General features: G+C 42.5%; 1 protein-coding gene across 4 annotated transcripts in view; it reads right to left on the minus strand.

The window, feature by feature from the left end:
- TPGS2 (tubulin polyglutamylase complex subunit 2) overlaps positions 1-15,949 on the minus strand; it is a 51,182-nt gene that overhangs the window by 12,218 nt on the left and 23,015 nt on the right. For 2 of the 4 annotated variants that reach the window (XM_003830216.6, XM_055102359.2), the window contains exons 4-7: positions 15,576-15,704; positions 10,425-10,538; positions 8,662-8,822; positions 6,287-7,263 (exon numbers count right to left, since the gene is read on the minus strand). In XM_003830216.6, coding sequence (XP_003830264.1) covers positions 7,018-7,263; positions 8,662-8,822; positions 10,425-10,538; positions 15,576-15,704 — 650 coding nt within the window. In that variant the 3' untranslated portion in view covers positions 6,287-7,017. Of the gene's footprint in view, positions 1-6,286; positions 7,264-8,661; positions 8,823-10,424; positions 10,539-15,575; positions 15,705-15,949 lie in introns of those variants that run through there. The other 2 variants (XM_008955660.4, XM_003830217.6) reach the window with 2 other exon arrangements.

Genomic DNA, 15,949 nt, shown 5'->3' on the forward strand with positions numbered 1-15,949 from the left:
GTTCTCGTGGTAGTTAATAAGTCTCACAAGATAGGCTGATTTTATAAGGGGGTTTCTCCTTTCACCTGGCTCTCATTCTCTCTTTGCCTGCCACCATGTAAGATGTGCCTTTCGCCTTCTGCCATGATTGTGAGGCCTCTCCAGCCACGTGAAACTGTGAGTCCATTAAACCTTTTTCTTAAAAAAATTACCCAGTCTTGGGTATGTCTTTATCAGCAGCGTGAAAATGGACTAATACACTATGTCTACATTGTGCTCTGAGTCTTGGGAATTCTTGTCCACAAAGGAGAATTCTATGTGAAGTCAATACTATCAAATATACACTCTTCTCTCTTGACATATCCCACCTAGAAGATACAATCTCTCCTCAGCCGAGTCCACATCAGACCTGTGAGTATAACCCTGTGATTACAATACATGCCATGGCAGAACACACCTGTTTAACAGCTAAATCCACCTTACAATAATGCTTTAAAAAGCAGCATTTCAGTTCTTGTGGTGGTGGTATGTGTTTTCACCATGTCACCCTCTGGTTGGTCTTCACTACTGCTCTTCACCCTTATCACCTGGGAATCCTGTTCACAAAAGATTTTATCCATGTGAGATTATGTAGTTGGTTGGATACTGAAAGCATCCAGAGAGATGGTTTCTTTCATAATGCTCGCTACATTTATCAAGGATGGTATTGGACAAGGCCTGGGTGCTAAGAGCTATAGGAAACATAAGGATGTGAGTTTACAAAGATCCCATTTTCAGAACCACAAAGGTACACTGTCAGATAAGAGTTTTGAGCCACAGCTAGTAAGTGGCAAGAGGCAGTCTGGGAGACAATGTTTGGATGCCAAGACATTGGAACATGGCTAACATCTTGCATTATGGCAGTTTTATGACAGGGATGGTCTGTGGGCTGACCTTAGGTATGCTGCCTTTAAAATAAAGTAGTGACTGTCTTTTCATAATGTGCATAAACATTTAAATTAACAGCATTTTTACTTTTTTCTCAATTTTGCTTGTTGTCTGTTCCTACTGGTCTATCCTGAAGTATGAAGCAGTTCTTGATTTAGCACAAGATTATGTATTAACTGATTTTAGGTTTATTAATATTTCATGGGGTTCCATACTAAGTAGCAATGGATTTTCCAGAGTAACATGAAGTCCCCATCTGATGTGGTCTGGATTTGTGTCCCTGCCCAAATCTCATGTCGAATTGTAATCCCCAATGTTGGAGGAGGGGCCTTGTGGGAGGTGATTGATTGAATCATGGGGGTGATTTCCACCTTGCCATTCTTGTGATAGTGAGTTCTCATGAGATCTGGTTGCTTACTAGTGTGTAGCCCTCCCCCTTCACTCTCTTCCTCCTCCTCCAGCCATGTAAGATGTGCCTGCTTCCCCTTCCCCTTCCTCTTCAGCCATGATTGTAAGTTTCCTGAGGCCTCACCAGCTATGCTTCTTGTACAGCCTGCAGAACTTCAAGTCAGTTAAATCTCTCTTCTTTATAAATTACCCAGCTTTAGGTAGTTCTTTATAGCCATGTGAGAATGGATTAATATACCATCTCCACACTGAAGACACAGAGGACACAGGCAAGGTGACCAAAAGTTAATTGAGTGGTACTGGCATGAAGCACTTCACCTCAAGGAGGGTTCTCCTTGTGGGCTAGGGCTTCCCAGAACCCTGAGGTGGAGGTGGACTGGAGCTGGACCTTGGGAGGAAACTCTAGGTGTAACAGCACAGGAGGAGACCAAACTGGAGTTTTGGAGAGAGAGAGTGGCTCAGGAGAGCAGGGCAAGATAGGTAATATAGAAAGTCAATGGCTGGAAACAAAGGGGCAAAAGAGGAGCTAACCTTTCTGAATTCTCAACTATATATTAGCTTTTTTAATGGCCACAATTAACTCCATAATGGAGGCCATGTGTGTTAACAAGAGAATGCATGGCTGGAAAAACAGAATCCAGTCTGGGTTGCTTAAGCCAAAGAAGGATATCTGGCTCGGTGTGGTGGCTCATGCCTCTAATCCCAGCACTTTGGGAGGCTGAGGTGGGAGGATTGCTTGAGCCCAGGAATTCAAGACAAGTCTAGGCAACATAGGGAGACTGCATCTCTATAAATAATGATAAAAATATTAACCAGGTGGTGTGTGCCTCTGGTCCCAGGTACTTGAGAAACTGAGGTGGGAGGATTGCTTGTGCCCAGGAAGTCAAGGCTGCAGTGAGCCATGATTGTGCCACTGCACTCCAGCCTGGGCAACAGAGTGAGACCCTGTCTCAAAAAACAAAACAAAACAAAAAAAACCATAGGGAAATTCATCTCAAGATCCCAAGGGTAAGAGCACAGTCAACTTGAATTGGAAATCCACTTCGTGTCCAATTAACTGTAATGAAGGGGCCAGACTTTACTAGACAAATATAGCTACCAGGGACTCTGTGAATGGCTATTGGACAGAAAAAAGTTATAATCTTTAGAGCAATTGCTAAAACATAAAGCAGTGTAGTGTAAAAACCAATAGATAAATTGAATAGAATTATTTAAACAAAACTGAAGGAGTAAATATGGGTCTACCTACGGCATGCCTGGTCATGAGTTGACAATTGATGAACCTGGATGATGGATACATGGGGATTCATTATGCTCTTCTATCTTCGTAAATGTTAAAAACTCTCCATAATAAAAGGTGTAGAAAAATACATGCATTTATGCTGAAACTAAAAAGGTCCCTTGGTCCTTCTATTCTAGTCATTATATATGCTTTACTGGAATAAAAACAGATTTTGAATTATTCTCCATGCAATAAAAGCAAAACCACCCAGACCCATTAAGTAACAAATTTCAGATTTGGTGAGCATCATTGTCACCACTTCAGTTGATTAAAAATCTTGATGGCTGGAACCTTTCCTGGCAATTTTGATTTAGTATGTCTGGAGGGGGATCTGGGTATCTTACTTTCTACACATGATTCTAGTGGCATTGGTGCATGTCAGCTTTAAGGGCTAGATTCTGTGGATTATCAGGTGCAGGCTGCCCCTTTTCATTCCTATCTTTGGCTTGGTTACTTCCCTGCAAGCAGCATGATGATGTAGCACTTTATGTACAATCTTAACTACATAGATGCATCATGAGGCATTCTGCCATTTATTCTCATTTTGTGACTCCAGCATAATGTCTTTTTCCTGGGCAGTTGATTTATAATATAGCCCATTTCCATTTTAATTGCTTTAGTTTCAAAACATAAATTTCCTGGGTGTTTTTTCCCAATTTAACCCATTTAACCTCCTGTTGTTGGGTCGTTTGCCAGAAGCGCTCCCCTCCTCCTTTACCAGGGCCAGCTTCATGGGTGGGTCACCTGTGCAGTCACACAGGGCCCATACTCAGAAGGGCCTCACACTTAGTTTAGTGCTCTTCTGGCAGTATTTTATCTTTGAACCTGTGTTCTGTAAGTGAAGTCTGATGGGACAACAGAATATATGCATGAGCGGAGGAGACATGTGCAACATACATCCAGTGTTCCTTACCGCCCCATTCACATGTAGCCTTTGTGATCCCCTGTGAGCAGAGAACTCCATTGGACCCATGATGTGTCAGAGCTCGAAGAGATTCAAAGTGAGTATAAAGTAAGCATCTTATATCTACAACTGAGTAAGTGGGGGATGCTGAGAGCCCCAACAGGCTGCACTTCCCATCCGAACCAGACTGGCTTCAAACACAGAAAGAAGGCAATGGCATTCTAAGAAACATGAATGACCAAGGAGCCCTATCATATCCTTTTTTACTCATATACATTCCTGTGTTAGCCAACCACTTATGCTGGAAATACTAAGAAGTGAAACAGTAACAGTTGAGTTAGTTTTGTACAGTGTTTCTACTGTTGTGGCAAGAACGAAATACATATGCATACAGTATGTAAACATAAGCTATAAAATACAAATTGTGTAATTTTGGTGATTCTGCATGAGTAAATGCTCATATTTTCTTTTTCTTTTTTTTTTTCTTTGAGACAGAGTCGTGCTGTGTCGTCCAGGCTGGAATACAGTGGTATGATCTCGGCTCACTGCAAGCTCTGCCTCCCGGGTTCACGCCATTCTTCTGCCTCAGCCTCCCGAGTAGCTGGGACTACAGGCGCCTGCCACCACGCCCGGCTAATTTTTTTTTTGTATTTTTAGTAGAGATGGGGTTTCACTGTGTTAGCCAGGATGGTCTTGATCTCCTGACCTCGTGATCCACCAGCCTCAGCCTTCCAAAGTGCTGGGATCACAGGCGTGAGCCACCGTGCCTGGCCAAATGCTCATATTTTCATTTAAAACTGGAATTGCACAATATAAAGATGAATAGTAAAATGCATGATAGGAGTTTAACATTTAAGTTTTTAGTTAGTTAGAACAGCATTAAGTAGCAAATAAAAAACACAGCCATAACAAGTTGAGAAAGACACTATGGAAGAAAGGAAAAACATTACATTTTAGTACCTGTAAAGGTAATGTTTTCCTGCTGTTTGCACAAAAGCCTCACATCTTCATTTTGTACTGGATCCTGCATTGCGTGGAGTCAGTCCTGCTCTTCCCTGCTCACTCCTTCTGAGGCAGGTCTTGAGCCTTATCATAACCCCCTTCCTTTGATAGCCTTTTGAGAACTCCCACTTGATTGCCACAGATTTGAGTGGCACCGCTGACCTCCTGGTTCCTCCGCTGCTTCACTTGTGGAATCCAGGGCTGATTTAGAAATGCTGTGATTCGGGGGATCCCCAAGTACTAAAAAAGGGGTATCTGCTGCAGTGGAAGATGACATAACTTCTCAACTCCCTTCTAACCTCGCTTGTCTTGGAGAAGCAGCCAAATGCTAGAATCTCCTATCCAGTGCCGTTGGCTCTTCCTTTGATCAATTCTGGCAAGAAAAATACTTCTGGAAGACTAAACTCCACCTATTGTCCTCAACAACTTGGTCTCTCTATATCCTTTTCTGCCACTCCATGAATTGTTGCACATTTATAAATCCTTGAAGTATAATAACCTAAACAATTAAAAGGGCCAAAATGTCTCCTAGAGAATATGTGACAGTCATGTTATGGTTAAAACACACACACACACACACACACACACGTTTAAATGACCACACTGAATTATAAGTGGTTAGTTTTGGGATTGAAAAGGTAAGAGGTCTCGCTATTTTAAAGCAAATGAAGAAGCTGTTAATACGAAGCTCAGTTTATGCTCCCAAAGACTTTTAAGCGCTGATATTTCAAGACTTTTTGAACTATTACAAATATGGGGGAAGCAGCCAGTTAGAGCTTGCCCTGATCCTTGAAGGCTAACTCTTCACCTTGGTTTTCCTCAGGGGCTATGGAAAGTGGTAGGTGGAGGAGATATCGAAGGCGCTTTCTCATGAATATCTATCACTATTGTCAACAATCAAAATAAACATGTTTCAGAGCAAAAGTGCATGTGGAGAATCCTGTGGACTGCTCTTAGTTCCCCAGTGGGTTTGGAAGAAGGAAACCCTGGGTCGATTAGCAGGTAGACAGTGCAAAGGAAGGAAGTCTGGCCAATCACCGGGGTAGAGAGAAGTCAGGAAAGAGAGTGAGCCAGCTGGGACTGAAGTGTGCAGATGGTAGACGCCCCTGCACCTCATTCCTCAAAACTCCTAATTCTCTAACCTCTGGGACTTCCGTACAAAAACTGCAGCCACCCAAAGAACTTGGGGCTAGGTGGGTGACTCCCCACTTTCCCTGTTTGGGAAGCAGGGTGAAGGCCTTGCTTCTGCCCACAGCCAGGACTGTAGAGGGAGGAAATAAATAAATAGGCATTCCTAATTGAAAATCTGAGCAACCTTCTCTGTAAAAATTTCATTAACTGTAGTAGGTATGTCAGATTTATCTTGTGTCAAATATTAAGCATATGTGGGCTAGAGGTTCCCCCATATGTCAATGGGAAAATGATTTCTGAATTACAGGCAACTTGCTTCCAAAGGAACTCTTGGAAGCCCACCCTGTTCTAAGCAGGAGACTGCTTGTCCTAAGGATGGCCAGGGACCAGGCAAAGTGAGACTGGACAACTCAGAGCTGTGAAGAGGCAGGCAGAGCAGGTGGAAAGCTTCTGTTAACAGTGACTGGCACCATTAAAACTCTTTCTTTATGAAGAGTTGTGCAAAACAATGTTTGGGAATTTTTTGTTTTTAAATGGTAAGAATAAAGTATAGCAGAAGTACACCTTCTTTAAAAAGTTAATAAGGAAGATAATTGTGGAACGTGTACAAACATCATAACACAAAACTGGAAGCAAGAAACTTCACTGGAAACTGGTGAGGAAGACAAACTTTATAGGAAGCTACAAAAGAAATGAGCAGAGCGAGATATTTGTGGTAAGGGATACAAAGAACATACAATTGTGTACTTGAGAGGTTTCATGGAACATTATGACCCATCCAATGAAGACATCAACATTATTTAACAACAAAAATTAATTGAGGAAGAGCAGTATGAAAATATTCTAATGCAGTGCTGTCCAACATAACTTTCTGTGGTGATGGAAATGTTCCATATCTTTGTGCTAATACAGAATCTACCAGCCACATGAATATCAAAATGTGGCTAATGCAATTGAAGAAATGAATTTTTCATACAATTTAAATTTAAATAGTCATATGTGACTAGTGGCTCCTGAATGAACGATGCAGTTCTAATGCTTCAAGGGTCAAAACCAGTGGTTTCTTTGGGGGACCTCTCTAATCAGTGCTAAGGGATTGAGGGTTGAGTGTTGAAGAAGAGGAAAGCACTCATTAGACTTATTTGGGCACTTACACAAGATTCCAAATTCCCCATTGCTTCTAGAGGCAGGGGACAGCACAACCTGCTGTGGAGGCCTCACTACGAGCCTGGCTAATGTCGGTGGGACTAAAAGGCTTACAATTTTGGTCATTCAACTAGAAAGAGGCCTATGGTCCACACGCAAAACTGGAGGTCACCCCTAGGGTCATCTGTACATGGAAACCACCACTCTGGAGCTGGTAGGGAGTTGGAGGGAGGGGTGCTCACTTCCGGGTGGGGTTTCCAGAGCCAGAGGAGGATTTAGAAGTGGAGGAAGTGGAGGGACCGGAGGGTCCTGAGGGCCCTTTCTGGCCACCTGCAGGCTGCACAGGCCCTTTCTTTTTTGGGATTACAATCTTGTTCTTGCTCTTAAACACTTTGCTGGGATCTAGCTTATTCACAAAGGAGTCGGTCTCTTCTGTGAGCAGGTTTGTGTTGTAGGTGATAGGTTTATACATGCTGAACCATTGCTGTAAGGCAGAATTGGAAGACAAAGTCACAATTCAAAGGAAAAATGCCATTCTGTGTGCTCTTTTTGGGGGATGCAGGAGAGCTGGGAACAGGAGGCAGAGGTACATTTTCATGAAAAACTGCCTAAAAATCTATTTGCTCTTCCTTTAAGTGGAGGTGATAACAGATCCCATCAACCTCTGGTAAGATAGACACACTGCTTTATGAGGTCTCAGGACCTTTAAGATAAATGCAGTATGAAAACTAAGAATCTGAGCACACCTCCTTCTGATTTAGTGAGTCCTGAGCCTGGGATGCTAGATCCCAAAGCACTAGAGGACAGCGTCTATTGTTCTGCCCTCAAACCAGCTACTCCCCATCAGGTGGATTGTGGCAGCACCATTCCCCCAGGAAAGGCAGGAGACAGAGGCCAGTGTGGGCCTCTGCTGAGGGATGCTGTATCTTGTTGGTGTTCTGTTTCCTACTGTTTTTTTAGGCAGCTGAGGGCAAAGGGCATCCACATTTATTTACCTTTTAAATCACAGCCGCCTCTCAATGTTGACCAGATAAATGTTTGTTATAATTATGTGACATTTGAAGAAAATGAAGCCTACTAGATGAATACATACATAGTAAGGTGAGCTGGAGCTGAGTTCCTAATTTGCTGCTAATTTATAGCTGCAAGAAACCACCACGAAGGAGCCCAGATGAGCTCATTCTAGTCAAAAGTTTTTCCAGCCACACTTGGTGTTTTCAAACCAGGTTGTATACCTGGCATCTGTATGTCTGAAATGGTGACCAGACCTGTAATATAAATGAGGCACACCCACACAATGGAATACTCTGTAGCCACTGAAGAGGACAAGTGCCCTAAATGTACTGAAAGGGAATAAGCCCCAAGATGGAGTGTTATGTGAAAAGAACAAGATGCAGAATCATGTTGACAGTACATTACACTTGAGATTTAGAAAAAAGGAACACCAAAAGTGTGCATGCATGCTTTATGTGCAATGAGTATCTTGGGATGGGCGTACAGGAAACTCGTAATAGCAGCTGCCACTGGGGATGCACACTTGGAGAACAGGGGAGTGAGAACCTGACTTTTCACTCTTCCTGGGTGCATGTACTGCCAACCCAGAACAAGTCATGGGACATAAACTATCCAACAGAATTTCATTAAAAATAAAACTCCCCAGTTAATTCTCAGAATCAGTCAAGTTTGGGAACCACTTAACTAGATGAGTAAAGTGAGGTTGTCCATTGGAATCATCTGTCTTGCTTATTGAAAATGCAGGTTCCTGGGCCCCACCCTAGATCTCCTGAATCAGATGGGGAAGTTGGGAACCTGCAATGTAACCATTTCCTCAGTAGATTTTGGAATATACCATAGTTTGCAATGGCAGGTGTTCCTCCCTTACCTTGGCCTGTGGGCTAATGCCATAGCTGGTGAAGGCATATTGCCACTGGGGCAGGCCCAGGTGGGTGATGAGCAGGCGGTAATAGGCAGTAAAGGTGTCTGTGAGAAAATGCCAGTATAACGCTCTGTCCAGGAACCAGATCTCAGTGTCTTCTGCTAATGCTGAAGTAGAAGACAAAGGAAGTAAAAGATAAAGAATAGCTTAAGTTTTTTCTTTTTAACTGTAAAAGGTTATACTCATGGCCTTAAAAAAAAAAATCCCAACAGAGAGAATGGAAAATGTAAAGTAAAAGTTCCCCTTCTGCCCCACTTCTAACCCTCCAGTCTCCTTCTCTAGTGGCCACTTTACCAGTTCCTTTGATACTCTTACAAATTTTTGCTAGATCAGTAGATTGATCTATCTGCTGGTCTCTGACCATCTGGAAGTCCAGTCAGGCTATCTAGGCAGCTACTCCTTTTCTGTGTGTCATAGCACTCCCCTCCCCCGGTAGGGGGGCGGAATACTGTGGTCTCAGCTTTCCTGAGAGAGAAAAACACTGAATGGCTTAGGTTTTTTTGAAGAGGTCTCTATCGGTACCATGAAAAACAAAAAGTGCCACAAAAAACCACCATGAAGGAGCTTAGCCCAGTTCACTCCTGGGAGTCTTGCCTATACTGTGATGTCCTGCCTCCCAGTTTGTGACTTTCCATTCTTACTACTTCAAGCCTATCTTACTTCCTTTGCTGTCTAGATAGCTATAATATCTCCCTAAGTGCCCTCCATTATCCATCCAGTCTCTTTCTTTGCCAAAACTGCTGGTAGTCATGATCCCTGCCATTTTACTAAACAACCTTCATTAGCTCCCCACTGTCTTCCACATTATGTCCAAACTCCTTTGCTTGCTTTCAAAGCTCTGCATCAGAGACAGCAATTGGCCTTCTAGCTTAATCTCCTCCTCACCCCCTACATGAACCATGTGGCCCACTGAATTGGAATTGTCATTCCCCACAAATCAATTCTACTTTCCCATGGCTTGGCTTTTACCCATTTGTCCCTTTGCTTGGATGCTCCCTTGTCTCTTTTACTCCACCAAATCCTCCTCCCCACCCGGTATCTAATTCCTACCCCACAGTTCAAGATGCAGCTCCATGACTACTTGGCAACAATTCCTCTGGCTGGATGATTTCTCCTTGCCCCAGAGGTAAATCCTGGTGTCTGTATCCTCTCACCCCTACCAGACAGCTAGCTGAAGAGGGCTGCCATTGTCCAGCTCCGTAGTTTCACAGTCCCTAGGCTGGGGTCTGAAGTGCTGTTAGGGGGCTAGGTGGCAGCTGCTGCTTGAGGGCAGAGAGGCTTTTAATTTCCCATCAGGGGTCTTTGGTCTAGTAATTCAGGTTTTTATTGCTGTTAATTGGCCTAGATATAGAAGTATAAAAGAAAGATAAAAGATAATGTGTTTTCTGGATGCTTATCTAGTACATGAACTTGCTGTAGGAGTCTATAAACAAAATGCCTATTTCTTTTAGTTTTTACTCCCATATTATCCTAATCCCATCAACTATTTGGCAATAACTCACAAATGAAGATGGATAAAAGGACTAATAATCAGCCCAAAGGGTGATGCTCAGAGAGAACCAAAGGGGTTTTTGGGTTTGGGACACACAAGGAACCTGGGAGCATCTCAAGAGGCCAAGGAGGTATGTGTCTCCTGAGCCATGGCTGACAAGCAAGGTCAGGCAAGACCCTAGCCAAACTACGGGACCACGCTTGTAAACAATTCTTACCTGGTTTCCCACTTTTGTAGACAAGGCAAACTTTCCCACTGCCATTGCATGAATCCAGCTCAAATATCACACTGCGAGAGTCAAAGTGAGGCTTCTCTGGCTGATCATCACTGGCTGCAAACCCAGAAGTTAATGGTAATGTTCAAACAAACTCAACTCAAACACATACCTATATATCCAACTTTGCTAGGTGGAAAAAACAGAAGGAAAAAGCCTTATCTCAGACATATACTTAAGTAGTATTTTCAAATAAATTCTGTATTTGAATTAAAGCCCTAATCTCATTCATGGACTAGGCCTTCTGTCTGGGTTTCTCTATCAGCAACAGACAATGTCAGGGAATCTGGGAAAAGGAGGCATGAGAAAGCAAACTTCTTGGAAGTGGGACCACAGAGCAATCTGAATGGCTTGATGCTGACATAACTTATTTCCTTTCCTGAGATTGTTTATTCTATAAAAGTGGGATAGCAAACACATTATCTGAATCTTTCTTTTTTTTTTTTTTTTTTGAGACGGAGTCTCGCTCTGTTGCCTAGGCTGGAGTGCAATGGCATAATCTCGGCTCACTGCAACCTCCACCTCCCGGGTTGAAGCAATTCTCCTACTTCAGCCTCCCGAGTAGCTGGGACTACCGGCATGTGCCACCGCACCTGGCTAATTTTTGTATTTTTAGTAGGGACGGAGTTTCACCACATTGGCCAGACTGCTCTCGAACTCCTGACCTCAAGTGATCTGCCCATCTTGGCCTCCCAAAATGCTGGGATTACAGGCACGAGCCACCGCGCCCGGTCAGAACCATGTAAAAGCCCTCTAAGTCATGTGGCATAACTCTAATTCATTCTTTTTAAATGACTATTTCATAGTCTGTGGGAGTGACGTACCCTCATTTATTCCACCATTCCTCTATGGATAGGCATTTGCCTACCATTACTTGGTTCTGAATGCTACAATAATCTTCTCTGTACATGCCCTTATATTCTGGTGCTTTCATTATATGGGACAGATTCCCTGCATTAGAATAGATGTTGCCAGACTGCTCTTCAAAAAGGACTTTTTAAGATCCAGGGAGACAGACTGGAAGTCCTTTGTTTTTGAAAGATATTTTCAATGGGTATAGAATTCTAGGTTTATTTTATTTTTTTTTTGAGACAGGGTCTCCACTCTATCACCTGGGCTGGAGTGCAGTGACATGTGAACATGGTTCATTGTAGCCTTGACCTCCTGGGTTCAAGCAATCCTCCTGCCTCAGACTCCCAAGTAGCTGGGGTCCATAGGTGTGGCCACCATACCCAGGTAATTTTTAAATTTTTTGTAGAGATGGAGTTTCGCTATGTTGCCTAGGCTGATCTCAAACTCCTGGGCTCTAGTGATCCTCTGGCCTCAGCCTCCTAAAGTGCTGGGATTACAGGCGTGAATGACTGAACAACCTATTTTTTCCTTTGAGTATTTTATCTCACTTGAATTGCTTTTAAGGAGAAATATGCTGTTATCCTTATCTTTGTTCTCTTGTATGTAATTTGTCTTTTCCCTTTGGCTGCATTTATGATTTTCTCTTTATCTTTGATTTTGAACAATCTGATTATGGTGTTTCTTGTTATCATTTGTGTTTCTTGTTCCTGGCTTATTAAGCTTATTGGATACGTGGATTTATAGTTACCATGACTGGTAAACTTTTGAGCCGTTATTTCTTCAAATATTTTCTAGCCCCTGACCCCTCTTCTCAAAGACTCCAATTACACATACATTATACCATATGTTGTCCCTCAGGTCACTGATGCTGTTTTCATTATAAATAATTTTTGTTCTGTGTAACTTTAGATAGCTTCTATTATGTGTTGAAGTTCTCTAGTCTCTTCTTCTGCAATGTCTTAGCTACTAATAATCCAAACCACTGCATTTTTCATATCAGTGCTTGAAAATCACTGTTTTATATATTTTGTCTGTTGCTTGTCATTGTTGCTCCAGGTGGGTAGATAAATCTGTTCTGTTACTCCATCTTGGATGAAATAAAAAGTCCAGTTGATATGTTCCCACCAAGTTTTGGCAGCCCTGCCTGGTGCTGACTGAGGTCTGCCCTCAGGTGAAAAGTTGTAAGAACAGAAAACTCAATGTGGCTCCCTTCTGCCAACTGTAGACACCATTCCAGCTTCTGCCTGCTTTTGACTACTCTCCAGTCCTTTAAGACACATGTTTTTAAATTTCTTCCAGAGTACAGAGTATAACCTGCAGAAGTCTTGCTCTGGTAAAAGAGATTCTGCCATATTATAAACACAATGTCAATATTTGAATTTTTTTTTTTCAAATCTACAATGTCACTGTTTTCAGTTCCTCCCTGAAATTTTAGTTTGGTTTTACCTCCACAGGGGCATATAAGCATATCGTTTTGTACTCTGTATCTAATAACGTCACTCTTAGCTGTACCAATGGATCTCTTTTGCTACTTTTTTGAGATGGAGTCTTGCTCTGTTGCTGGGCCAGAGTGCAGTGGCATGATCTTGGCTTACTGCAACCTGTGCCTCCTGGGTTCAAGTGACTCTCTTGCCTCAGCCTCCCGAGTAGCTGGGATTACAGGTGCCCGCCACCACGCCTGGCTAATTTTTGTACTTTTAGTAGAGACGGGGTTTCACCATGTTGGCCAGGATGGTCTTGATCTCCTGACCTCATGATTCGCCCCCCTCGGCCTCCCAAAGTGCTGGTATTACAGGTGTGAGCTACCGCACCCGGCCCTCTTTTTTCTTGATTAAATTTTTTTTAAAGTTTTATTTTTAATTGACAAATAATAATTGTATATATTTATATATTGATGGAGAACAACATGCTATTTTAAGATGTATATGCATTGTGGAAAGATCAAATCGGGCTAATTAGCATATCCACCACTAGTATTTATCATTTCTTTGTGGTGAGAACATTTAAAATCCTTTCTTTTAGCTATTTTGAAATATACATTATTAGCTATAGTCATTATGCTGTGCAATAGATCACCAGAACTTATTCCTCCTGTCTCACTGAAACTGTGCCTGTTGACCAACGTTTCCCCTTTCCCTGTCCAGCCTCCCCACCCCAAGCCTCTGGTAACCACTGCTCATCTGTTACCTGTTATCTGTGCTGGTTCTCATTCATGGGGTTGTGTGTCCTCATCTGCTGAGTTAATGTCAGTGTGCTTATTATTCCCTCACAAGTAATTTGTTATTTTTGCCTAGAAGCTTGTAATTTTCTCCACATCAGGATATGCATCAGTGTCTGCGTTTTCTCATCTGTTCAACTTGGGTCTAGGTGGGCCCTTTCCATCTGCAGAGAGGTGTCTTTTATTAGTATGTATTTACTGCCTTTCCATCTATTTTCTCTTTTTTGAGCACCCATAATTCCAATGGAAAGTGTTCTGAATCCGTTTTCCACTTCTCTTAATTCCTACCTTTTCCCTCATAATTCCCCTCTTTTAAATTTATTCATCTATGCTTTAAGATATTTCTTGCACTTGATTTTTCAGGCTAACTCAGGTCTCAATAAAATACATATACTCTTCTTCAATTCATGTAGTCAATTGTTTGAGAATCTTTGTTTTTATCCATAGAAAGTCTTTATGTTGTCTTAAATCTCCTTAAGTATTCTTGTTCTTATTTAGATTTTTGTCTGTGTCCTCTAGCAGTTTTATTTCTCTGGTTGTGTTTTTTTTTTTAAATAGTGATGCGATCTCACTATTTTGCCCAGGCTAGAGTGTGGTGGCTATTCACAGGTGTGATCACAGCATGCTATAGCCTCAAACTCGTGGGCTCAGGTGATCAGTGGCGATTTACAGAGGTGATGATAGCACACTACAGCCTCAATCTCCTGGGATCCAGTGATCCTCTTGCCTCAGCCTCACAAGTAGCTAGGAATACAGGCTCATGCCACTGCTCCCAGCTTACTGTGTATTCTATTTTTTGCTGATGATCCTCTCTCTGACTGCTGAGTCCCCTGACAGAAGTCACTGTTTTTCCATTTAGGTTTAATGAGACTTAGGTATACTTGTTGCACTATCCTAAAATGCATGAATCTAGCAGGTGTCGGAAGGCCAAGTGGTTTTTATCCCCATTTGTATGTGAAACAATGTGATCCCATGAAGCCTCTCTGTTATCTACTCTACCTCTTCTCTTCCAGCCTCAAGAGCAGGGAAGACTTAGCCCACCTATTTGACTACTTCACCTTTTAGAGAAGCCCACCCCACACATATAAAGACAGTGAGACCTTTTTCCTACCCCTGGAAATTCCACAAATCTCTGTGTGACAGGCTCTTTCCAGGGCCCATCACTGTCTAGCCTCTGCCCCCGAACTTCTCTGGTACTATTCTTCAATTGCTCATCCAATCGGAGGAGAAAGCCTTACATCAGTTTTCTCTGCCAGGGCTTAGTGAACCCCAAGGTCTTAGTATTGGAGACATTAGTTGCCTATTCACTATTTGTTCTTCCTTTCTTTCTTAATGAAAGCCCACTTCTGTTCAAGGAAGCCATACTGCACAACTAAAAGTATTTACCTTCTCAGACCACTGGCAACCTGGGTTGCCATTTGACTCTTCTAATAGCTATTAGGAGGTGCTGCTGAGAAAACCATTGTTTTCTTGATCAAAAGGGAGAGATTCTGCAAACAGCCAGGTATTTTGCCCTTTGCCATTTACTCGTCTTTTTTCCTGACAGGAAAAGTCCACCTTCCTCAACCATAAGGATGAAAACCATATCCAAAGCCTGGTGCAGGACAATGCCAGAGGGAGACTTTATCATTGACTTTCTCAAGCAGCGACATCAGCCTAGTTCCAGATTTCTTGTTATGAGAAAAATAAATTGCTATTTAAACATTGTAACTACATCTGTTATATGCGACCAAACACAACTCTGACTAAGTCCTCACTTATACCCAGTTGCTCCTAGGTTTTAGCAGCCACTTGACTTATGAGCCATTTCACTCAGAAGTGGCAAAGAGCTTGGAGGTAAAAATGGAGAGGAAAGGAGCTGTATTTAGATTGTCATGTTCCCTGAATCCTCTTGATACTGAAATGTTGAGTGAAGTTTAATCTTTAACATTCATTCATGCACCAAGATTCATTAAGTACCTACTATGTGCCAGGCATGGAGCTGGATGCTGGAAACAAAGATACCAATCTTGGCATCTTCCTACCTTCATGTGTATCGTCCTCCAGGTCTGCCAGAGTGGGTGCATTAGGAAGTGAATACATGGAAGACTGGGTGAGCTGAGTCAGTTTTGAGATGCTGTTAATTGCCATGCTTCCCAGTGGAATGATGTGCTCTAGGGGAACATGCGTTAAGGAGAATTACATGGAGTAACAGCCTAGTTACAATGGTTATCATGAGATTCTGCTTGAATAACCTAAGCCCAGGTATTGTTTGGCCCCATGGCTGAGGAATCTGATGGAAGGCGGGAAGAAGAGGATTACTCACTGCATATTCCAAAGTACCAACCTTTCATACAAAAAAAGGAACTGGGGGCCACGGGTGATGAAGAGCCCCCATTGTATGTATTAGGGTAGAGTG

This window comes from Pan paniscus, chromosome 17, assembly GCF_029289425.2.
Source record: "Pan paniscus chromosome 17, NHGRI_mPanPan1-v2.0_pri, whole genome shotgun sequence".
In the NCBI taxonomy this organism is placed as follows: Eukaryota; Metazoa; Chordata; class Mammalia; order Primates; family Hominidae; genus Pan; species Pan paniscus.